General features: G+C 41.8%; 1 protein-coding gene and 1 pseudogene across 1 annotated transcript in view; both read right to left on the minus strand.

Moving 5' to 3' along the window:
* Nucleotides 1-26,735, minus strand: part of LOC133243998 (ATP-binding cassette sub-family C member 4-like) — a 202,517-nt gene that overhangs the window by 157,808 nt on the left and 17,974 nt on the right. Inside the window, 6 exon segments of the mRNA XM_061410684.1 lie at nucleotides 641-742; nucleotides 9,259-9,508; nucleotides 14,830-14,955; nucleotides 16,174-16,337; nucleotides 18,500-18,589; nucleotides 22,028-22,252. Coding sequence (XP_061266668.1) covers nucleotides 641-742; nucleotides 9,259-9,508; nucleotides 14,830-14,955; nucleotides 16,174-16,337; nucleotides 18,500-18,589; nucleotides 22,028-22,252 — 957 coding nt within the window.
* LOC133244001 (bcl-2-like protein 1) lies at nucleotides 23,787-24,452 on the minus strand (annotated as a pseudogene).

Genomic DNA, 26,735 nt, shown 5'->3' on the forward strand with positions numbered 1-26,735 from the left:
GAACCATCCAGAAGCTTAGGATGGGGGAGACCCCAACCTATCCCACAGCAAAGATCCCAATCATGGCTTCATTCAGTGTATAATAAGGTGATCTGATAACATAAAGCTAAAAAATGTACACTGATTTCTCACCTTTAACAACTGACTAGGTATATGTCATTTAATCTGTTACACACTTCAGTATTTTGTCTATCCAAATCTAACATTACAAACACAGGTACTTTTTTACTATGTATTTGTTAATACTCATTTTAAAATTATTTATTTATTTGCCTTCAGCTGCAGCATGTGGGATCTAGTTCCCCAACCAGGGATTGAACCCAGACCCCTTGCACTGGGAATGCAGAGTCTTAGCCACTGGACCACCGGGGACATCTCCAAATATAGGTACTTTAAGTCCAAAATGTGCTAATACTTTGAAAGCTCTTTTGAAAATGAGATAGAGAAACATTTCAAAGGTCTTGGGCTGATTTTATACTTAATCTCCATCAGTTGCAAACCTTATTCCAGATTTTGAAATTTTTATAACATACTTTCAGTAAATGAGCAAGTCACATTTTATACCATGTTTAAAATTTCAAAATTCTCCACTAAATTTATGTCACCAGGAATCTGTTAGCAGTCATGGAGGGTTTGTTACCTTTTCCCAAAAAGCAGTGAAATCTTGCACGTTGACCATCGTTTCACCATCTGATGACAGCTGAGGGTTGTGCTGTGATATCTCATCAAGTAACAGAAAGTTCTACAGAAGAAGAAAAAACAGACTGTTAAACTGCAGGGACAAAGGACAAACAAAAATAACTGCAGTAAAAAACTTTATACAGCCTACATATCATTTTCCCAACTGTACTTAAAGTAGAGTTGGTTCACATCAGAATATATTAATTAATATATAGAATAATATACACCGACTCAATGGACATGGGTTTGGGTGGACTCCATGAGTTGATGATGGACAGGGAGGCCTGGCGTGCTGCAGTTCATGGGGTTGCAAAGAGTCAGACACGATTGAGCAACTGAACTGAACTGAACACTATTATTACAGCATACAGTATATATAGTCATATACTATGATTATATATACATATATATGTGTGTATATTTATATAAATTTTATATAAATAAAACAAAGAGTTCCTGGCCATAAACAAATGTATAACTTTCTCAGCAAGTGTACTAGCTCCTTCTTAAAGAGAAAATAAAGCTCCAAACTCCAACACATTTAGAACATGGATATTTTTATTGTTTAACTTTTAGTTACTAACAACAAACAGGGGAGTTGGTAAGAACTGATTCCATAAATATTTACTGAATCCCACTATGTGCCAACTGCCATGTGACATTGCTAGGAACACAGAAAGGAAGGTCATTCCCAGGCCTTCAGGAATCAGGTGCCACAGGACAGGCCAGAAACATAAGACCAGTGAAAATCCCAGTTCTGCCTGTTTGCGTCATGACCTGGGCACTTAAGTACACTCTGCTTTTCTCCTCATACATATCAACATTATTGCTTTTCATTAACTATTGCATAAGTCATTGTTCAAAAAATGAAGTGCTCTTATTAAGTTTCTATCTCTTAAAAATTATTTTAGAAGCATCTTTTCACAATCACTGTCTCTTCTACTTAGTCACTACCCTCTCTCCTCCACAGCAGGAATGGCCTTACCTTCCACTTCTTACTCTTTTCACAACACTTAGCAGCCATTCAATGCAACTTAGCTGAATAAAACCAAGTCCCAAGAACCACTACAAGGCTAACAGTGGCAAGGAAGGATTCTCCCTTATGGGATTCAGAGTCATGCCCTGCTGACACCTTGATTTCAGACTTCTAGCCACTAGGACTGTGAAAAAAAAATTTCTGTGGTTTTAAGCCACCAGGTTTGTGGTACTTTGTTATGGCAGCCCCCAGACATCCACAGAGGCTTACAAGGAATTTTGCATGAAGGAAAAACAAGCTATTGGTGTCAGCAGCTTTAACATGGGTAATTCTAGGACCAACAGGCAAAGTGAATCTAACCAATACAGGGGGCAACTGAAATAAGCAGGTGAAGATGTTTGAGAAAGAAAACAACACATGAATAGTAACCTACTACTATAAACATTTCCAATACTGACAACTTTTTCGCTAGTTCCTTCCCCAGCCCTCTCCAACACCACTCCCTACTGATCACTTTACAGCACCTCTGAGAGTGTTCACCATGCTTAACACCCAGTCCAAACTGGTGTTAATACCTCAGTCCAAACTCCCCAGATGGCCACTGCCTGGATACCCTGAGTACTAACCCCACCCATCCTTTTAGCCCATCTGAAATGCTAATTCCCCCTAGGAACCATCTCAGGAGAATTCAGGCTGGCATTGCCCCTCTTCCTCTGAATTCCCAAAGAGATAAGTCATGTAGAAGGGAGATACTATGTCATTCACACTTACACAGTCCCAACTCCAACTAAGACTGAGATGTGCTCAGAGTTAGCCCATCATGGATATCAGGCAAAATAAGGAACAAACTGTAAGGCTGATTCAAATAATTCCAACCATTGACTGCATGGCTATAGCCCTACACAGTCTGAGCTAACCCAGCAACAAGCTAAAGATTATATGTAATGTTATACATATTGTCTGCTGCTGCTGCTACTAAGTCACTTCAGTTGTGTCCGACTCTTTGCGACCCCATAGACAGCAGCCCACCAGGCTCCCCCATCCCTGGGGTCCTCCAGGCAAGAACACTGGAGTGGGTTGCCATTTCCTTCTCCAATGCATGAAAGAGAAAAGTGAAAGTGAAGTTGCTCAGTCGTGTCCAACTCTTAGCGACCTTATGGACTGCAGCCCACCAGGCTCCTCCATCCATGGGATTTTCCAGGCAAGAGTACTGGAGTGGATTGCCATTGCCTTCTCTGAAAGTTAAGACAAGATATTTATAACCCTATTGTAGTCATTCAATGCCAAGACCTTCAGTACCCCTTCCTTGTTAAGAGAAACATAGAGGAGGTTCTTGGGCCTATAAGGTCATAATAAATCATTCATTCTCTGTACTTGTAAAAAAGGAAAGTGAAAAGCACGTGTAAGCAAGAAGACACAATATTATGATGCCACAAGTAGGTCTATCCAAGGTGGATAAGGGTGGTGGGTTTCCTTCCTAGTGCTCCCAGATATGTCCTGAGTAGAAACCCTGGGTAATGAACCATCCACTCTACTTTGTCCCAGGCTGCAGGAGGCAGTAGACAGCAGGGCTCAACACCACACTGTGTCCTTAACTCTATGTGCCCACCATGCCTCTAGCCCATCTGTGGTCAAATATCACCTAGTTCTGACCACCTAGTCAATAAACTCAGCTGACTTTTTTCACCTTCTGCCCTGCTGCCCTTTTCACCTTCTAATTGGGCATTAACACATCTGAGTGAGTGTCAGGGAAAGGAAGAAATCTGAACATTAATCAGTTAATTATATTTATTGCCTAGTATATGTTAGGAAAGGAGTCAGAATCAGGCCAATGGCCTGGCAGTGGGGTGGGTCTTATAAAAAACACTAGTGTATTTCAGCCTTTCTGAAATTCAAAACCAAGTTCAAGCTTTTGTCCTCCCCAAACTTGGTCTTCTTCTAGTATTTCTTATTTTAGTGAATCCAGGTGATTTGCAACCCCCAAACCCAAAGCAGCTGGAACCCACTTAACCCAACTCAAGTCATGCCCTGAGTGGCTCTCAAATCTGGCCAAGACTATTTCACCCTAAACCAAACCACATCATCTTGTCATGACATATATCCCTGCCTCTACTCTAGGTCCCCACCCCACCTCCCTGCCCCTTTCCCCAGGCTGCAGGCAAGTTGAGCTCTGAGATGATAGAATCCTTAATATTTCCTGTAGGGTCCTGTAAAGTCCCCTGCTCAGACCTCTAACTCTGTACTCTGCAGTCTCAGGCATTTTTTGGTTCCTCAAAAGCACAGATCCCCTTTTCATGCACTAAAAACCTTTGTCACATGACCATCCCCAGGAAAATGCAAAGCATCAGCCTCCCACCTCCCCTAGCCCCACACAGAATTCTCCAGGAAACTTCTTCAGCCTTCCCAGGAAGCATGAACTCCAAAACTACACCAGTGACTCTGCCAAAGCACCTTATGGCACCTTGAACTTTTCCTTCCAAAGACTAATAACAAACAGACGTGCATCCACAGTGAGTTTCACTATTTGATTCCTTATTAAGCACCTACTTGATAAAATATAAATTCTAAGCAGGAAAGATTCCTCTGCATTTGATTACCTGCTACAGTATATATGCATCAAGCCTGTGTCAGGTTTCAGATATGTACTCAGTTATTAAGTAATGAAATGGAAGAATAAATTTCAAATTTGCCCTGAAAATCATCTAGAATTACCAAGACAAGTTTTCCTCTCAATTGATTTTAGTTTTTAAATGATCGAGATTTCATTTATATTTTGCAAAGTACATTTTTGTTTTGTGTGTGTTTTTTCTACATCTGTGATAATGTTTCCAAGATGTGGCCCATATTTCAAGTACATGGGAAAATTGACTAAAGACATACATACTTTGAGCCCCAGGTAAGACTGAATGAATCAGAAACTCTAAGGTGTGATCCTATAGGTTTAATAAGCATTCCAGGTGATTCTGATGAACTAGGAACTAATTCTTTTAAAGGGTTGTAAAAACAATATGGGCTGAAAAAGGATCTATGATCTAAAAGAAAAAAATATATATTTTGCTAATTATTTCAAGCCACCACAGAGCAGATGGCCACGCTAACACCAACAGTTCTCACCACTCTTAACCGCAAATATTTGTCCTGTGTTTATTGAACACAACTACTGACAAACAGAACTCTAAATTCCTAGACCACCTTCCTGCCAGAATCTTTATGGACCTAAGGGAAATTTTAGGTTTCTTCCCCAAATCAAAGGTTTTTCCTTTAATAGTACCCAAAGTCACCTGATGAAGTCAGCCCCAGGGAAATTCAGAATTATTCCCAGGTCATAATTTTAATGTTACTGTGCACAACTCCACGGGAAGGAATTTCAAGCCTGAAACAGATAAGATGCATTCTGGTGGGAAAGCGATGAAAAATCCTACCCAAATATTTGAGCCCAGTTCCCTAAAAAACCTTCTCCAGGACCCCTATAGTGCTACACTCCGGTCTATCACATCATCCATCATAGAATTAGAGTTATCACTTTTTCACTACAACTATGCTTAATGTTTAGGCATCTGCAGAAGCCCAGACATGATGGAGCTGTGTGGTTCCTTCAGTTGCACATTTTCTGAGCACCTGCTATTTGGTAGGACTATGAAGATGAAGGAGGCACTTTTTCTGCTCTTCTTTAGGTAAGTCTGGAGTTCAGACACGGAAAGAAATCCACAAACATGTGGCTTAGTGAGGACAAGTCACATCCAGGAGCTCAAAGCAAGAGATGGGGATTAGAGAGGGTGTGATGGTAATTTTATGTCAACTTGGCTGAACTGCAGCCCCCAGACACTTGCTCAAACACATACTACAATGAAAGTATTTTCAGATGAGATCAACTTTTAAATCAGTAGACTCTGAGTAAAGCAGATTATTCTCCATAATGTGGGTGGGCCTCAGCCAATTAGTCAAAAGCCTTAAGAGAAAAAGGACTGAGCAACTCCAAAGAAGAGGGAATTCTGTCTCAAGATCACTTTTGGACTAGAGATGCATTTTTCCATAAAGCCTCATGGTAACAACCTTCTATATCATGATGGCCAGCAAGACAATCAATCAGATTAACTTTGTTAGCCAAGTAAGACTGTTTCTAATTATCTATAAGACCCAAGAGCCCAGACCAGGAGCCAGGCCAGCAGAGTCTACATGAACATCAGGCTGGACAGGGCACAGCCCCTCTCTTTAGACAGCAGGTCCACCAAGTCCAGTTGGACTGGTTTGATACACAGACAGACCCATAGAACAAAGGAAAGATTCAGATCTATTCCCACTCTAGATAAGATCCAGCTCCCTCGGGTTGAGATTTCCTCCCCAAAGTTCAATGTTCCAGGAATGCCTAACCCCCATATGTTCCCTCCATATGCATTTCTCCAGCTTCTAGAGCAGGTTGGGCCACCCTGGGCCTCTGTGAGGTCCCAACCATTTCCTGTAACTGTTGTCTCAGTCAATTCAGCATTTATTTGATGCCCATGATGTGTCCAGCATGGATCGGGCACTACACTAAAGAACTACCAGACACAGTCTGCTGTCCTGGGGCTCAGAACACTCCTGGGGAGTCAGCATCACCCCACCTGACACAAGGCTGGGCAGTGCAGGACTGGCTGTGCACACAGATGGAAGCCCTGGATCAGTGTGAACCAAAGTGCTGGGGGAGAGTCATGGGGCAGCTAGAGGCTCAGCAGCATTTGCTTAAATCAAGGACAGAAGAGAAGGCAACCCAGGGGGCCAGAGTGAGCCAAGACCCCAAAATGGGGGTGAATGTGCAGGTCACAGAGGCAGACCTCCTTCCCCCACCCCACTGTCAGAATGGTAGGTCATATTGTTTTTGTTCAGTCACTAAGTCATGTCCGACTCTTCATGACCCCATGGACTGCAGCATGCTAGGCTCCTCTGTCCTCCACTATCTCTCAGAGTTTGCTCAAATTCATGGCCATTGAGTCATTGATACTATCTAACCATCTCAACCTCTGCTGACCCCTTCTCCTTTTGCCTTCACTCTTTCCCAGCATCAGGGTCTTTCGGTTGGGAAACAGAGTGGCCAGTGGAGCCTAGGGTTTAAATTTTGATTCTGAAAGAAACAGGGAACCTTGGAAAGTCTTCAGAATAAGACTAAATGATGAAAACTATACTCAATGAGATAATGCCAGAAAGTACTAAGAAGGCAATAATTTAACAGTGGTTAAGACACCAATCTTTGGACAGAATCCTAGTTCTGTCATTTACAAGCAATGTAAAGATGGGTGAGCTATTTCACCTGATATAAGAACCTGTTTCTTTGTCTGCAAAGTGAGGACACTAAGACTAATCCCATTCAATTGCTATCAGGATTAAATGAGGTGATGTGTAAATGCTTTAAGAGATCCCAGGCCACATAGCAAGCCCTGACAGTGATCAAAGACAGTGGCTGTGGCAGCAGCAAGAACAAAACCACAGCAGCACAACACTTGTATGATGCTTTTGTATGGACAGGTCACTATATCACTAAGAACATCACTATAGTCCAAGGATATTCCTAAATGTCTTATTTCAAGATGCGAAAGCTTTGTAAAAAAAAAAAAAAAAAAATCACTGAACTTCATGGACCATCCGTAAACTAATGTTACTAGAAGCCCTCATTAGAAAGAATATCTTTTTCCAGCCCCTCACTTTCAGTCTGTATGTGTCTCTAGGTCTAAAGTGGGTCTCTTGTAGACATATATAAGGGCCTTGTTTTTATATCCATTCACCTAGTCTGTGACTTTTGGTTGGAACATTTACATTTAAGGTAATTATTGGTGTGTATGATCCTATTGCCATTTACTTTCCTCCAATTAAAAAAAAAATGCTTTAAAAAGAATGATAAACTTGGGGAACCAGACCTGACCCTGTATGACTGGTCTGTTTAATGGGTGATAATTTTTTATAGTATAGAAACTTCATCACACACACAAAAATCTCATGTCCATAGATAGATGGATGGATAAAGAAGTTGTGGACATACTTATTAATACAATGAATATTACTCAGGTAATATTCTAGTAAGGTAGATGAACATAGAGCCTGTTATATACAGTGAAATAAATCAGAAAGAGAAAAACAAATACCATGTATTAACACATATATATGAAATCTAGAAAAATGGTGCTGATGAACCTATTTGTAGGGCAGAAATAGAGATGCAGACAGAGAAGAGACTTATGGACGTTGAGGAAGGAGAGGGTGAGATGAATTGACAGAGTAGCATTGAAACATATACATTACCATACATAAAATACACACTGCTGTATAACACAGGGAGCTCAACCCAGTGCTCTATGACAACCTAGAGGGGTGGGATAGGGTGGGCAGTGGGGTGGGATGAAGGTCGAAGAGAGAGGGGATATATGTATACTTATGGCTGATTCACGCTGTTGTATGGCAGAAACCAATACAACATTGTAAAGCAATTATCCTCCAATTTTAAAAAATCTCAGCTTTTATAGCAAGACCCCAAAATAAAAAATAATCACAACCAGAGCAGTCTAACTTCACTAGAGATCTATCACTGGCCATCCATCACTTGGAGAAGTAGGAACAAAACAAATTTAGATTTTTTATAAAGTCCAGACACTAAAAGTCATGCTCAGGCCAGCTATGTGCAGAGCCAATTTATCTTCATTTTAGACCTACTCATAAACACATGAATACTTGGGCACTTGTTCTATGCCAGGCCCATACCTTGGTGATGTAAATTACTTACTCCTGGCAATTCAGGGACAGTTAGTTAGGAAAAGGAGACAGTGGGTATTGTGGGAATCACAAATTTGAAAGGAAGAGGCCAGCTAGATAGGAATAAGCAGTAAACGAAAAGATGACAGGGATGAAAAGGCAGATCCAAAAGGCAAGCTCAGAAATCAATAAGCAAAGCATCTACAGGGGAATTTTTTTTCTTTTTAACAGAGAACTAAGTGAATCCAAGGCCACTTTTCCTGCCCAAGGAGCAGGAAACTCTCAGCAAGCTCTTATCCTCCTAGCCCAGAGAGGAATCCTATTCATCCCAGGACTGTGCACGCTTGCTACCTAGTCATTTGAGTCAGCCCAGAAGATGCAATCTGTTTGCTCCTCCTGCTTTTAGACATTTTAACTGACCTGCAGTCATCGCTGCACATCAAGAGTCCTATGCATGAATGCTCAGTCATTCATTCATGTCCTGCTCCTTGCAACTCCATGGACTGTAGTCTGCCAGGCTCCTCTGGCCATGGGATTTCCAAGGCAAGAATACTGGAGTGGGTTGCCATTTCCTCCTCCAGGGCATCTTCCTCGCCCAAGGATTGAACCCATATCTCCTGAATTGGCAGGTGGAGTCTTTACCACTTGAACCACCTGGGAAGCCATGCCATCTCTACTACTGCCCATAAATGAGCAAGGAACTTACTATATTTGTAATGGACTCTATCAAAAAGAGACGGGAGTACATAAGACAGTTTGGAATGACTACCAGCTTTGCCAGTGAGAGAGTGAAATATCACCTAACTGGTATACAGTGAGACCAAATAAAAGGAGACATTTTACATAAAATTCACCTACAACTTAAAAAAATTATGTCACCAAACCTTGATTCTTTGGATGCAGATGACAGCTTCTGACACTTTCTCGATGGCCATGGGGAAGTAGAGGGTGCTCGTAAACCTCAGAGCCTCGTACAGTGTCACCACCATAAACACTTGGCTGGCTGCCATCACATTGTCAAGGAGCACATTGGTGATGAAGGTGGCAAAAATCATGATTTTGCTTACAGTGAAAAATGATGTCAAATTCATTCCCCTAAGGTAGGAACTTCTCAGAATCTTGGAAATTTCCTTTCTGGAAAGGAGAGTAGGAAATTATTTTAAAAGAAGCATCAATATCCAAGTCATGAATTCAGTGCCCTGTGCAAGTGGCCCTTTCTAGGGAGTGGACACAGATTAAGATAAACCATCCCTCAGCTCATGGAGACACTACACAGTGCACACCTGGGGCTATGCCCTGACCCAAGGAACACACACTTCATCACTTCATTCTCCCAACTAAAAGTAGGCTTAGTGTCACACTTCTAAACATTTTGGGTCAATCAGACTGGGTTTGAGATAGTGAAAGACAAAGAAGCCTGATATACTGCACTGCATGGTGTTTCAAAGAGTCAGACACAACTTAGAGACTGAACGACAACAGACTGGGTTTGAACATTCATTCAAAAAGCATTCCTTAAAGAATTCTGAACCATCACAAACAGATTCTTGAATACAGTGTGTGTCTTCGAGTCTGTGGGTGTTGGGATTGACTGTCAGGGATTTCTCTGAAATTTTGTGTAAAATACAATACTTATCAAAATATAAATAACAAAAATATTCTAATTTGAAAAAGAAAAAGAATAAACTTCTTTTGATAGTTTGCTAATTTTGCTGACTCTAAAGATATCAAATGTCATTTCAAAGAGAAAATGGTTTGTCACAGAGATAATAGAAGTAGTCACCATTCTTTATATATGTGTATTATATTAAAATGTATAACTTAAAAAAAAAAAAGCATTCAGAGCCACAGGTCCTATGCCAGGCTCCTCTGACGACAGAAAGACACAGCCCATCCCCTCCAGGAGCTCATGAACTCGTGGGGGACAAGAATAAACACCTCAAAATTGTGAGACACCTAGACATTAGACAGAGGTAGCCAGCTTAGCCACCACCAGGAGCTCAGAGCACAGGTGTATAATGCTGTTTATGTCTGTAGGTTTTTTCCACCTTTCATTTAAATATCTGATGAATATTTATACCCTAGCACAAAGTATAGGGTCAGATACACAACTCAGGGCAAGTCACATGGACATGGACCCTGAGAAGACAAGCTGGAGTCAGTCAGGGCTGGCAGAGGCCAGAGAAGAGGGAAGATGGGAGCATATTACCAGCAGAGGGAGGGATCCCACAAAGGTGCAAAGTGAGAGGTGACAGGGTTGGGGCAGAGTATTTTAAGTATCACTAGAGTATAACTATTCATCAAATATTTAAATGTAAGATGAAAAAAAATCTACAAACATAAAGCAAGGTAAAAAGAAGAGTATTTTGAGTATAAAAAAAGAAAGTACATATACGTATAACTGAGTCATTTTGCAGTACAGCAGAGATTGGTACAACATTGTAAATCAACTATACTTAAAATTAAAAACTAAACTAAAAAGAAAGAGTAATATTTTAATGGCTTTGTTTGGAATTAATAATACTGATTTATAAAGTATGGCCTGAGACAGGTACACCCAATCTCTGTAATCTTCCCATTTGTGCTACATTAACATCCATTAACATCCACTGGCGGGAGGAGCTACCCCATGCCCCTAAGCCCGAGGCCAGGGGCGGTGGCTGAGAGGACCAACCCCACGTCCAAGGAGCCATGGCTGCACGGGTGCAGGAGGGCCTAGAGGAGCTATCCCACATTGAAGGTCAGGAAGGGTGGCAGTGAGGAGATACCCCTCGTCCAAGGTAAGGAGCAATGGCTGCGCTTTGCAGGAACAGCCGTGAAGAGATACCCCATGCCAAAGGTAAGAGAAACCCAAGTAAGACGGTAGGTGTTGCAAGAGGGCAGCAGAGGGCAAACACACTGAAACCATACTCACAGAAAACTAGTCAATCTAATCACACTAGGACCACAGCCTTGTCTAACTCAATGAAACTAAGCCATGCCTGTGGAGCAACCCAAGACGGGCGGGTCATGGTGGAGAGGTCTGACAGAATGTGGTCCATTAGAGAAGGGAATGGCAAACCACTTCAGTATTCTTGCCTTGAGAACCCCATGAACAGTATGAAAAGGCAAAATGAGAGAATACTGAAAGAGGAACTCCCCAGGTCAGTAGGTGCCCAATATGCTACTGGAGATCAGTGGAGAAATAACTCCAGAAAGAATGAAGGGATGGAGCCAAAGCAAAAACAATACCCAGCTGTGGATGTGACTGGTGATAGAAGCAAGGTCCGATGCTGTAAAGAGCAGTCAGGTCCATGAATCAAGGCAAATTGGAAGTGGTCAAACAAGAGATGGCAAGAGTGAATGTTGACATTCTAGGAATCAGCGAACTGAAATGGATTGGAATGGGTGAATTTAACACAGATGACCATTATATATACTGTTGCAGGCAGGAATCCCTCAAAAGAAATGGAGTGGCCATCATGGTCAACAAAAGAATCTGAAATGCAGTACTTGGATGCAATCTCAAAAATGACAGAATGATTTCTGTTCGTTTCCAAGGCAAACATTTAATATCACAGGAATCCAAGTCTATGCCCCAACCAGTAACGCTGAAGAAGCTGAAGTTGAACGGTTCTATGAAGACCTACAAGACCTTTTAGAACTAACACCCAAAAAAGATGTCCTTTTCATTATAGGGGACTGGAATACAAAAGTAGGAAGTCAAGAAACACCTGGAGTAACAGGCAAATTTGGCCTTGGAAGATGGAATGAAGCAGGGCAAAGACTAATAGAGGTTTGCCATGAAAATGCACTGGTCATAACAAACACCCTCTTCCAACAACACAAGAGAAGACTCTATACATGGACATCACCAGATGGTCAACACCGAAATCAGATTGATTATATTGTTTGCAGCCAAAGATGGAGAAGCTCTATACAGTCAGCAAAAAAAGACCAGGAGCTGACTGTGGCTCAGACCATGAACTCCTTATTGCCAAATTCAGGCTGAAATTGAAGAAAGTAGGGAAAACCACTAGACCATTCAGGTATGACCTAAATCAAATCCCTTATGATTATACAGTGGAAGTGAGAAATAGATTTAAGGGCCTAGATCTGATAGATAGAGTGCCTGATGAACTATGGAATGAGGTTCATGACATTGTACAGGAGACAGGGATCAAGACCATTCCCATGGAAAAGAAATGCAAAAAGCAAAATGGCTGTCTGGGGAGGCCTTACAAATAGCTGTGAAAAGAAGAGAAGTGAAAAGCAAAGGAGAAAAGGAAAGATATAAACATCTGAATGCAGAGTTCCAAAGAATAGCAAGAAGAGATAAGAAAGGCTTCTTCAGTGACCAATGCAAAGAAATAGAGGAAAACAACAGAATGGGAAAGACTAGGGATCTCTTCAAGAAAATCAGAGATACCAAAGGAACATTTCATGCAAAGATGAGCTCGATAAAGGACAGAAATGGTATGGACCTAACAAAAGCAGAAGATATTAAGAAGAGATGGCAAGAATACACAGAAGAACTGTACAAAAAAGATCTTCATGACCCAGATAATCACAATGGTGTGATCACTGACCTAGAGCCAGACATCCTGAAATGTGAAGTCAAATGGGCCTTAGAAAGCATCACCACGAACAAAGCTAGTGGAGGTGATGGAATTCCAGTTGAGCTATTCCAAATCCTGAAAGATGATGCTGTGAAAGTGCTGCACTCAATATGCCAGCAAATTTGGACAACTCAGCAGTGGCCACAGGACTGGAAAAGGTCAGTTTTCATTCCAATCCCAAAGAAAGGCAATGCCGAAGAATGCTCAAACTACCACAGAATTGCACTCATCTCACACTCTAGTAAAGTAATGCTCAAAATTCTCCAAGCCAGGCTTCAGCAATATGTGAACCGTGAACTTCCTGATGTTCAAGCAGGTTTTAGAAAAGGCAGAGGAACCAGAGATCAAATTGCCAACATCCTCTGGGTCATCAAAAAAGCAAAAGAGTTCCAGAAAAACATCTATTTCTGCTTTATTGACTATGCCAAAGCCTTTGACTGTGTGGATCAAAACAAACTGTGGAAACTTCTGCAAGAGATGGGAATACCAGACCACCTGATCTGCCTCTTGAGAAATTTGTATGCAGGTCAGGAAGCAACAGTTAGAACTGGACATGGAACAACAGACTGGTTCCAAATAGGAAAATGAGTTCGTCAAGGCCGTATATTGTCATCCTGCTTATTTAACTTATATGCAGAGTACATCATGAGAAACGCTGGACTGGAAGAAACACAAGCTGGCATCAAGATTGCCAGGAGAAATATCAATAACCTCAGACATGCAGATGACACCACCCTTATGGCAGAAAGTGAAGAGGAATTAAAAAGCCTGTTGATGAAAGTGAAAGAGGAGAGTGAAAAAGTTAGTTTAAAGCTCAACATTCAGAAAACTAAGATCATGGCATCCAGTCCCACCACTTCATGGGAAATAGATGGGGAAACAGTGGAAACAGTGTCAGACTTTATTTTTCTGGGCTCCAAAATCACTGCAGGTGGTGATTGTAGCCATGAAATTAAAACACGCTTACTCCTTGGAAGGAAAGTTATGACCAACCTAGATAGCATATTCAAAAGCAGAGACATTACTTTGGCAACAAAGGTTCATCTAGTCAAGGCTATGGTTTTTCCTGTGGTCATGTATGGATGTGAGATTTGGACTGGGAAGAAGGCTGAGTGCCGAAAAATTGATGCTTTTGAACTATGGTGTTGGAGAAGACTCTTGAGAGTCCCTTGGACTGCAAGGAGATCCAACCAGTCCATTCTGAAGGAGATCAGCCCTGGGATTTCTTTGGAAGGACTGATGCTGAAGCTGAAACTCCAGTACTTTGGCCACCTCATGTGAAGAGTTGACTCGTTGGAAAAGACTCTGATGCTGGGAGGGATTGGGGGCAAGAGGAGAAGGGGACAACAGAGGATGAGATGGCTGGGTGGCATCACTGACTCGATGGACGTGAGTCTGAGTGAACTCCGGGAGTTGGTGATGGACAGGGAGGCCTGGTGTGCTGTGATTCATGGGGTCGCAAAGAGTCAGACACGACTGAGCGACTGATCTGATCTGATCTCATCCGAACATACATTACAGTTTCAGTTTAAACATCATCGTCTCATATACTAACATCTTAAACCATTGCTGATTTGGGATTTGCAGTAATCAACATTTGCAATTTCATTTCTGTGTAAGTAAGATGCATAAATATTTTTTCCTTTTAAGAACATGAAAAATGTTAAAATGACAAGTTAAAATGGCATCTACGCTGTTCTACTTAACCCCACTGTCACTGTATTTGGGAGGATGGATTTGACCATAGTCAAAGTTCACCGTAATGTGAAAACTTTCCAAGACTTCTAAAACATTCAGCAGTATAGGAAATAAATTATGAAAATATGGCATGATATATATGTATATATGGAAACTTACCTTCTCAATCTGGTAATAAGGTCTATAAATGACTTTTCCCAAGCATACATTTTTATTATTCTGATGCCAGTTATAACTTCATTCATGGTCTTGATCCTTTCATCTGTGAGAACTGCGGTCTTATTCCTAAGGGAACAGACGTGAAAGATGAGCCTTAGTGACCACAGCCCAACTTTCTGTAGTAGCAGCTGCAGGAGGCACAGGGAGGGATCAGGGATCAGATGATTCCCTACAGCTCTTCTGTGCTGACATCATAGATGGGTCCTCAGTAGGAACAAACACAACAATGTAAAGCAGTTATATTCCAATAAAAATTAATAAAAAAAATAAAGCTACAGGTAGGTCCTACTCAAAGTACAAATGGAAGAAGACTTCAATTAGGAAGGCCATCATTCAATCCAAGAAGTAACCTGGAGAACTTGCAGCATCAGCTAAGGAAGACCTGAAATGAGTCAGATACAAACCATCTGCCCAAGGAGGTTGTGGTTGGGTAGGGAAGATGGAAAGACACTGACTCTAACAGGAAAACAATGTCTGTGCAGTAGTATAATAAAGCAGGAGTAAAGTGCTGGGGAGCAGAAAGATGGGGCTGTTCATTCCATTGGAAAAAATGGGCAAGAAAACTTCAGAAACCCAGTAGCATTGAAACAGGGCCTTGAAGGACAAGAAACATTTCTCCACAGCAAAGACAGGAAAGAAAATTCAAATAGAGAAATACAGCATGCATAAAGGCACAGGCAGACACACAAAAGAATTCAATGTGCTTCAAATAGCACACTACCTCCATCACCTGATAACCTGGACAATGACCCACCTCCAACCCTGTGGGAACTGCTTTAGGTCTAACTCATCACAATTAGATCCTTCAGTAGCAGCAACTTTTCTATCATCTATGCTGCTGGGATTGTGGGGCTTTATAAAGACATAATTAAGATCAGCCTTGCCCTTGGGGTGCTTATAATTTAATGGAAACATGAACATACTTGAAAATGGCTCTAACACAAGAATAGCAAAAATATATACAGCTAGAAATGGGCCTGTAAGATTATTACTATTTTTAATAATGTTTAAATAACTTGGATATGGGTATGTTCTGCTTAAGGACACTCTTCTTATGCAGATATGGTACCAGGAGGAGCTAGTGAAGGCTGTCACCTTTCCTGCTTCAAAATCAGCCTTAATCTTAAAGCTGGAGCCTTGACTGGATAAGCCTGAAGGGTCTATAACACACGCAAAGAAGAGATCAGTGAAGGCATTTCCTTTGTTTTTGAATGAAAGCATGGAGCAAACTGTGGATGTTACCAGATACATGTCACCTATTTTTTAAATCAGAATTTGTCTTACCGTAATGATGAAAACAATTTCCCGATGGAGCTTTGCAAAAGCAGAAGAATAATGAGAATCGCCATCCCAGCAAGACATGATATTCCTATTTCCATCCAGAGCAAGGTGGTCACTGCAATAGCCTGCAGTGGCCCTGCCCACAGGAAGTGCAAGAATATCGTTACCTTAAAAGAAAAAGACAAAGCTTGCTTGGGACTACATAAAAACAAAACCAGTAAGGACACAGTGCAGAAACAATCTGCTCTGAAGGAACAGAGAGGACTAACTGAAATGATCTCAGTGAGTCTTAAACCTGCTAAAGCAGAAACCCAAGCATCCACCCCAAATGAAGAGGAGGAAGATGTGAATTTTTCCCACCCCACAGACAAGCTGCAGTTCAATTCAGGTCAGTCACTTGGTCGTGTCCAAGTCTTTGCGACCCCATGGACCGCAGAATGCCAGGCCTCCCTGTCCATCACCAATTCCCGGAGTTTACACAAACTCGTGTCCATCGAGTCGGTGATGCCATCCAACCATCTCATCCTTTCTCATCTCCTTCTCCTCTCACCTTCAATCTTTCCCAGCATCAAAGGCTTGTCAAATCAGTCAGCTCTTCACATCAGGTGGCCAAAGTATTGAACTTTCAGCTTCAACAACAGTCCTTCCAATGAACATTCAGGACTGAGTTCCTTTAGGATGAACTGGTTGGATTTCCTTGCAGTCCAAGGGACTCTCAAGAGTCTTCTCCAACACCATAGTTCAAAAGCATCAATTCTTCAGTGTTCAGCTTTCTTTATAGTCCAACTGTCACATCCATACATGACTACTGAAAAACCATAGCCTTGACTAGCCAGACCTTTGTTGGCAAAGTAATGTCTCTGCTTTTGAATATGCTATATAGGTTAGTCATAACTTTTCTTCCAAGGAGTAAACATCTTTTTATTTCATGGCTGCAATCACCATCTGCAGTGATTTTGGAGCCCCCCAAAATTAAGTCTGTCACTGTTTCCACTGTTTCTCCATCTACTTGCCATGAAGTGATGGGACTGGATGCCATAATCTTCATTTTCTGAATGTTGAGCTTTAAGCCAACTTTTTCACTCTCCTCTTTCACCTTCATCAAGAGGCTTTTTAGTTCCTCTTCACTTTCTGCCATAAGGGTGGTGTCATCTGCATATCTGAGGTTATTGATATTTCTCCCGGCAATCTTGATTCCAGCTTGTGCTTCCTCCAGCCCAGTGTTTCTCATGGTGTACTCTGCATATAAGTTAAATAAGCAGGGTGACAATATACAGCCTTGATGTACTCCTTTCCCTGTTTGGAACCAGTCTGTTGTTCCATGTCCAGTTCTAACTGTTGCTTCCTGACCTGCATACAGATTTCTCAAGAGGCAGGTCAGGTGGTCTGGTATTCCCATTTCTTTCAGAATTTTCCACAGTTTATTGTGTTCCACACAGTCAAAGGTTTTAGCATAGTCAATAAATCAGAAATAGATGTGTTTCTGGGACTCTTTTGCTTTTTTGATGACCCAGCGAATGTTGGCAAGTTGATCTCTGGTTCTAGATGAGCTTAGGCATCCCCAAACTCTCTCTGCCCCCAAATTCAGCCACTGTCTCTCCTAAGGCTCCCCAATACCTAAAATAAACCTATATCATGGTACCTACCACTCTCTCCAGTGATTACTTATGTATTTACCTCCCTGACAGGCTGTGACTTCTCCAGGTAAAAACTAATCATATTCATCCCTAAAACTAAGAAGGGGTCTTACTTCATCTTTAATAAACAAATAATTGAAAGAGAAGTGGTCTTGTGAAATACAGATCTGACCAACAGCTACAAAGTCACAGATAATATGATCTATTCATAAGGTAAGTATAAAAATAGAGCATGGGGGGCAGGGGAGGAGTAGGCTGTGTCTGACTGGGGACCACCCACTTGGCATATTCCTCGCAAGCTCCTTATGCAGCAGCACTGAACAAGGCGCAGGGGAAAGAACAACCCCTGCCCACCAGGACTTCATCATCCAACGAAGGGAGACAGTCCAGCAAACCAACACCACATGCCAAGAAAGACCACACCAGGAGGACCCCTAGGGATACTAACCAAGCTGGGCAAGAACACTGCTGCCTGTCTATTATTAGAAAAACAAAACACTCACCTAAGAGACAACATGCAGAAATTACATCTAAGTTGCACGCAGAAAAAAAACACCATTGGATAAAGAGAACCCTTATCTTATGTCCCCAGAAGAACCCTAACTGATGCCAAACTCTGGCACCTGGCATCCCAATAAGCTGAACCCAGTGAAAAGGATGGGAAATGGAAGAGACTCCCTCAGGCAGCTTACCTGATCAAACTTGTTGACATCATTGGACAGCAGGCTGACTATCTGGCCTGTGGTGGTCTTCCCCATGGCCGAGCTACTCAGGCGAAGTGCCTGAAATAAGAATTGGATTCATGTCAATGTATGGCAAAAACCACTACAGTATTGTAAAGTAATTAGCCTCCAATTAAAATTAAAAAAAAAAAAAGAATTGGATTCTTATGGTGATACCAAGTAATTCTTAAGACATAACAGAGCACATTTTTATGGGGTCTTGAGTGGTTGTGGCAGTAGCCCCACCCACAAAGACAGCAAAGGGAGGATGGGAGGTAGAAGGAAAATCCACACCCCTGCCCCTTTTCTCAATGAACTTGGACTTGCCTGAAGTATAAAGGATGTAGGTTTAGACTTAGGAATTAACTAGAGTGAATTTGAGCCAAATTTGAGGAAATTTGTCTTTCCCTCGGTTCTGGAATTTCAGATTATGTCTATGGTTTAACCCCCACCATTCCTGACTTCATACAGGGACAACTCCTTTAGGCATAAGCAAGCCAGCAAATGAGATGGGAGATATTTACATTCACATAAGCAAATGTGCCAGGTTAGGTTAGATTTCCCAAAGGTGAAGTTCTAAAGTGTTAGTGGGAAGAGGAAGAAAAAAAGTAGGTGGAAAATGGCTCACCTGCACAGCAAAGTGTGAGCTGTGACTGATCCATCACCTCACACCTAATTTAAAATTTTCACAGTGCAGCTCTAGTGAAATTTCATGCATACTTATGGGAGCTGGTCATGATCTAGAAAGACAAACATCTACTAATCTGTGGATAAATCTAAGTAATTGTCTTCTAAATAGTAGAAGTTGCCACAGAATAAAAAGATAGTAAAAATCAATCAATTAATTAAAATTAAAATTTTTAAAATTAAAAGATGGTGATTAATGACAATGTACACTTCTGACTAGGGTGTAAGGGCACTGCTGACATTTGAAGTCACCCAGGAGGAAACCAGTTCATGCACAATAGTCAAAGACAGAATGAGATGCCAGGACCCTGGGTTCACACAGTGTGGAGATTACCAAGACTCTACTCAAGGGAAGATGTGAAGACATCTTGTATTTTGCAAAGAAAAGCTCTCCCAGGAAACAAAAGGTCTAGATAAGGAGAAACTGGGTAAAACAAGCAATATTTTCCATTTAAGTTATGGTTCTAGGTTTCAGTGAGGACTTTATTTTTTAATAAAAATTACATATATTTCAGGTATATAACATGAAGTTTTGATATAAGTGTACATTGGGAAATGATTACTGTAGTAAAACCAGTTAACATACCCATCACCTCATGCAATCATCCTAATTTGTGTGTGTGGTGAGAATACTTAAGATTTACTCATTCAGAAAAGGCAACCCTTCTACAGTATTAGAATGTAAATTGGTGCAACCACTATGGAAAACAGTATGGAGTTTCCTTGAAAAACTAAAATTAGAGTTTCCGCATGATCCTGCAGTCTCCTTCCTGGGCATATATCCAGACAAATCTATAATTCAAAAAGATATACGCACCCCTCTGTTCATAGCAGCACTATTCACAATAGCCAAAACATGGAAACAACCTAAATATCCAATGACAGATAAGTGGATAAATAAGATGTGGTACATGTATAAAATGGACTATTATTCAGACATAAAAAAGAATGAAATAATGCCATTTGCAGCAACATAGATGGACCTAGAGATCATCACACTAAGTAAAGCAAGTCAGAAAGAGAAAGACAACTACCAAAAGATATCCTTTTCACATGGAATTTAAAATACAACACAAATGAACATATCTACAAAACAGAAACAGACTCACAGATACAAACAAGAGACTTGTTGTTGCTAAGGGAGAAAGAAGTGAAGGGGGCAAGGATTGGGAGTTTGGGATGAACAGATGTAAACTAGTGTATATAGGATAGATGAACAACAAAGTCCTACTGTAGAGCACAGGAACTATATTCAGTATTATTTGATAAAACATAATGGAAAAAAATATTAAAAAGAATATATAGGTATAATGAGTCACTTTGCCACACAGCAGAAATTGAACACATTATAAATCAACTATATATCAATAAAATGTATTAAAGTAAATAAATAAAAAGCTTCCCTGGTGGCTCAGATGGTAATGAATCTGCCTGCAATGCAGGAGACCTAGGTTCAATTCCTGGGTCCGGAAGATAGCCTGGAAAAGGGAAAGGCAAATCACTCTAGTATTCTTGCCTGGAGAATTTCACAGGCAGAGGAGCCTGGCAGGCTACAGTCCATGGAGTTGCAAAAGAGAAGGACACCACAAAGCAATTAACACTTTCACTTTCTATTCCCTCAGCCAATTTCCAGTATAGAATACAGTTAAATAAGGAACTTTTTTTTTTAAGCAAACAACCCAGGGCAACCAGGAACACGTTTCTTCAGCTTTTGACACAGTATATATGTGTCAATTCCTTTGTAAAAACACCCAAAATCCTTAATCATTTTATACTAATTAAGGCTTGGGTAAACTATGGAATAATTCTGTGGCATTTCTCAATACAAAAATCACTGAACGCTTCAGGTCTTATTAAGGATGCTAAAATGCATACTAAAGGAAAAAGGTAATATTGTATTAAAATAATTTGAATGAACAGCAATAAATTGTCTCCAAAATTTCTAAAAACAATGGAAACTTTCAAGTTCTATCCTGAACATTCAATTTTTTAATACCATTAAAAGCAACCATAACTATAGAATATAGTGAGTGAGTCTGTATTTAGAATGAATTCCATTTATATTTTTCTTTAGTTAACACAATTATATTGGATATAATTAGATGGGTCATTCCCTTTCTCAAATGAATTATTTGCTCCTAGATTTAATTTTACAGATCCAATCACTGAAGTTCACTTTTAGATAAAACTTTGATGTACATGAAGGCTTTAACAAAAAACAATAAAATTTCCATAAATACCACTTTGAGATTTAGGTATGAAAATATGGAAAATCAATTTGATACTTATTTTTAAATTATATCTCAAAAAACAAATCTTATTATAAATTTAGTGGGCATTATACAACTGCCTGCAGAGAAAAGTTATCAAAGATAGCCCCGACCTGATCTCAATAAAAAAACACTTTATTATTTATTGGTAAAGTTCGCTTCAACAAACAACAAGAATAAAATTATCTTGATGCAAATAGCAAGCTTCCCTATGTTGATGATCCCAGTTACAAAATTTTTAATTTACAGAGAACTTTTCCAGGATGTGTCTGATGCTATAAAAGAGGTAGGAACTTTCATACCACATGACACTTTATTGTTGTTCAGTCTCTAAGTCTTGTCCAACTCTTTGCTACCCCATGGACTGTAGCCCATCAGGCTCCTTTGCCCGTGGGATTTTGCAGGCAAGAATACTGGAGTGGATTGCCATTTCCTTCTCCAGGATCTTCCCATCCTGGGATCAAACCTGCATCTACTGCATTGCAGGCTGGTAGATTCTTTACCACTGAGCCACTTGGGAAGCTCACAAAATGACACTTACCTTGCGGTAAATCATATGGCACACGGCTACTCTTAAACGTATCCCCACACGCTGAATATGATAGTAATACAAGTGGTGCAGAATGGCCCAAATTAGTGTGCCGGCACTCAGCCCTGCAGCATAGGAGTAGGCCTCGAACAAAGTGACAGAACTGGTAGGATCGTAGTTTTCAAAATAACTAATAATTTTCCCCAAAAATATGGGCTGAATTACTTTGGTGCTTTCCTAAAAGAAAAAAGCCTTAATTAGAAATGTAAGTAGTACCAGATTTTCTTAACACCAGCTTTACTTCCTTTTTTCCTTTCATTGAGTCAACACAGTTTATTACTGAACTGCACTTTCACAGGAACCAGAACCCCCAGCTGGCTTCCCTGGACCAGGACAGGGAAGAGAGTACCAGGCTGTTCAATCTCTGGGCACCAGCTCTCCACGTGCACATACACACTGCAAGCCAGCAGCTCCTCACACATAAATATAGACACACTTAACAAAAATAATATATCATCTTCACAAGGAATGAAAACTAGTTTCAAATATGTACATCAGAAAACCTGGGATGGCCCTAGGCTGGGACCCCAAGGGATGAGAGAAGCCATTTGTGGAGCAGGGGAGAGAGGGAGGCCTCAAGGGTTCCTGGCCACAACACCCTGACCTTGGCAGCCTAGCTTCCCAGGCTGAATGGGAATAGGGCACAAATTGTTCAGGTCAAGCAGGACTGGCCCCTCTAGCCAGCCTTACCTCCACCCCATGCACAAGGCTCTCCTTGCTGCCCTTCCTGCCTGAGGTAGGGAAGACCCTAGGGCTCTCACAGCTGCTCTCTGTAGCTCCCTCTCACCTCTGGGCCGAAGTCCCTAAACCCAGTGAGCAGCAGCCCAAGACAAAGATGCCACAGGCTGATATTCTTACAGGAAGTGAAGCAGTTGAAGTCATAAACAGCTCTGGTGCACTTATCTTGGGCTCAGTTGGTCCCTTAGTAATGGTCATGGGATCCAGGGAAGGGGAAAGGAACTAGAGCAGTGCTAAACTGCAAGGCCACTAGAGCTTCAGTATGGGGTGTTTCCTGCAGCTAGAGCCCCTCCATCCCAAGTGGGGCTGGCCTCTAGCCAGAGGCCTCCAGAGAGCACTGGGTTGGTGGGAAGGACTTGGGCCAGGCCAGAGGTGGGGGGTAAGGTGTAGGGTGGGAGGAGACCTGGTCCTTGTTTATTTACCCCAAACAACCTGAATCTCCAATTAGTCAGAAGTGGCCTCTAAGTGACTCTTAGAGGGTGGGGATGAATGGAAGGGGAACCCAGGTCAGGAAGCAGGGAGAGACAAGAAATGATCAATTCTGAGGCCATAAACATAAAAACAAAGGCAATCTAGTCTCTCTTTCTAGGGAAAGGGGTCAGAAATCTTTCCAGTTCCCTGGCAAGAAAGCATGCTCAGGGAGGCTAAAGAGAAAGGGGGACCACAGAATCAGGCTGGGCACTCTGGCCCCTAGTCACAATCCCCCCACACACACTTGTCAGCTTCCATGGGGCAGATTCTGGGGAATGTTGTAGGTTTTGAAACAAGGAGAATTGTGATATCAAGGAAGATAGCTCTCACAGAAGCATGGTAAATTAGAAAATTTCAGGGGACCAGATCTAGGCCCAACCCTGTGGTAGACAGGTGACTGTGGGCTGCATGTAGTGGTTCTCCTGGTAGCAATGGTGGCTAGACAGAGGGATGTGGTGCGGGCTGGATATGGTGGGTGGATAAGTGGGTGGTCAGTGTCTGGTCATTTCTGACTAAATAGCAGAACCTCACCAGCCACAGTCATGTCTGTCAGTGGTTGAAGTGCTCCTGGTCCTTCCAGCTCTTGGTTGCTGAGTTGTTCCCACAGAGTTCCACAAAAGTGTCCCAGCCATCATTCTCCTGGATCCAAGGCTCCAGATGGTCATTCAAGTAAGTACCATCTGATTTGTGATCTGTCTCACCAATACTGGCATCTCCTTGTCTACACTTTCCATGCACAGTGCCCCACCAAAGGAGATAAAGGCTACAATGTGACCTCAGTTCACCCCAACCTGAAAGAGTTTACTCACCACCTGCTCAAAGTTCTGATACGCTATCCCTGGGATGATGTGGAACTGTGATGCCAGGTCACTAAATGCCCACCGGTACCTCAGTTCAAATTCATCACCCAACTCCCTCAGCATTTGCTTCACTGCTGCCATGGGAATCACCCCCACTGAGCATCCAGACTGCTGCCATGGTCAGTTGCTTCCTTTTCACAGGGCTGTTCACCAGGTTCCAGGATAGGGGTTTCCATGTCTGCTTCAGTCCCTTCTGGGGCCTCAGTTCTGTTATCTTCCACATCACTAAACTGACTCCACCTGTATCCTTTCTAGGAAAGCTTGTAGGAGAGAAAGCCAACCACCAGGTCCTGGCTGCTCTGAGACATTTATAATAGGGATGGGCTCCATTTATCCATCGTCCAAAACACCTGCTCACTCACTAAGTCTGGTCTCTGCTTAGTGGTTCTCTTCCAAGATCCAAAGCCAAGATATGGTTACTCAAACCCATCTCTGGCCACAGCAGTCAGGCGCAGCCCCTGGAAGACCTTTTGTCAGGAGAAGTGGCAACCTGAATGCTGTTGACTCAGTCTGTCTCACAGTGGCTGGCAGACAAAAGCAGCTCAGGCTGAAGGAATCATGTTACCTGATGGACTAAGAGCCCAGAACACGGCAAAGAAATTACAGAATCACAAGGCTCAGGAACTAGACCCCTTGCTTGTTTCCTCTTCCATCATCCAAACTGACAGCAACTGCTCAGTGGCTGCGACCTCCTGCCAACGGGGACCCAAGCCCCCTCACTCTTGCATGGCCCTTGGTTCTCTGAATCCTACTGGGAGAAAGGGAATTCTCTTGGAGGTGGCTGGTATGTGGTTTCGATTTTGGTGTTTTCTGCTTGAGTACCAACCCAGGATAAGGCTTCTGAAGAAACTTTGAAGGGACTTCTCAATGGGGCTCACAGTTTTCAATGAGATATACAGGGAAAGTAAAACCACCTTGGATCTGCTGTCTAACTTTGGAAAGACCATCCCCAGGCCTTTCTGGGAGGTTAAAAGACAGTAATCCCCCAGAAATGCAACTGGTTTTCTTTGAATTCCCCAAAGGCCTGGACGAGGCAGTGGGGGGTTGCCAAGTCCTCTGTTCCCTACACAAACACAATGACCACTACCACCTTTTACAAAGACCAGGTGAGGCTGAGGCCTGGACCTCTCCTCAGATCAGGGAGAGAGGTCAGGATCTGCTTGAGACCCCACCCCCCCCATATCTAAGTCCATGTTTTCCTGGGCACAGGCCCACGGCAGCTTCCTAGCAACCCTGGAAGGGCTTGGAGTCTGGGCACTGCACCTCTCCAGAGCCTAAAGTAAGTGGGCAACAGCCTCATGGCTTTCTCTATGCTAGGCCCTATTTTTATTATTAGTTTTTAAAAAGGCATTTTGACAAAATGCTTCATTCATGGCTAATCTAAAAGAAAAACATACAGATCCACTGTCTTCTATAAGACAAGCAGACAGTAGTTTCAACCGTAAGCCCAAAAAAAAAAAAAATTTGTTCAAAGATAATAAAGACTTAGTACAGTATGCTTAGTGCACTGTAGATGCTCAATAAATACTATAAACAGTGGTTTATAGTACTGCATATAGAATGCATTTGGCAAAATACCAAGTGAGTCTTAATCTAAGATGAATAAGGAAAAAGGTGGCAGAAGAAGGGTAAGAAATTTTCTTCCATATGAACAAGCCCTGCTGGCAGCCTGCCCATGTACCCTGTTCTCTCACTGTCCCAGCCCAACAGAAAATCAAGATGACTCATGTACAGGAGACATGCTCTTACCATCACCTTCTGCTTGTAGAGACTTTATGAACTGAAACATTGGAACAAACACATCCAGTCTTTCCCAACCATTAATTTATAAATCTGTGTGTCAGTAAATCAAGAGAAGGAGAGTCCAGCGCTTGTTGGAGTATCACAAAGAAACCAAGCTTGGAAAGTTCCCAGACTCTCAGCCCCAGGGGGCCCTGCATCAATATGTCTCTACCCCCTAGAAGCTAGGATGTTCCTTGGAGTCAAAAATTAGACACAACAGAAGCCCTGGGAGGGGTTAAGAGAATTCTGACACCTGAGACCCAGCCTCCAGAAACTGGTTTAGGCTCAACTAATTAGAGATGGAGCCTGAAGCTCCCTTTCCATGGAAGATTCTGGATGCAAAAATTAATCCCATGTAAGCATCTGCTTTCCTCCTCTCCTATATAATTAGGACATCTGATCCTGAAGAATCTTTCTTTGAATGACTTACAAGGAACACACAAGGTTTTAACCAGAGTTTATGTCACATATCATGCTTCCAAGAAAATCCTCTGCATCCAAACTCTTAAGACTCTGATGATGAAATTAAGACCTTTCCTTTGACACATCAGGAAAAGTTAAATATTTAGAAAAGACTATATTTACAAAATAAAAAGATAAATCAAAATTTGTTGAGTTACCTCTAAAAGGAGAGGGACAATTAGTGGAGCTTAACAAGGATATTTGTTGCTGTTGCTATTCAGTTGCCAAGTCATGTCCAACTTTTCATGATCCCATGGACTGTGGCATGCCAAGCTTCCCTGTCCTTCACCATCGCCCGGAGTTTGCCCAAGTTTATGTCCATTGAATTGGTGATGCTATCAACCATC

Source organism: Bos javanicus, unplaced genomic scaffold, assembly GCF_032452875.1.
Source record: "Bos javanicus breed banteng unplaced genomic scaffold, ARS-OSU_banteng_1.0 tig00001919_1, whole genome shotgun sequence".
Lineage (NCBI taxonomy): Eukaryota > Metazoa > Chordata > Mammalia > Artiodactyla > Bovidae > Bos > Bos javanicus.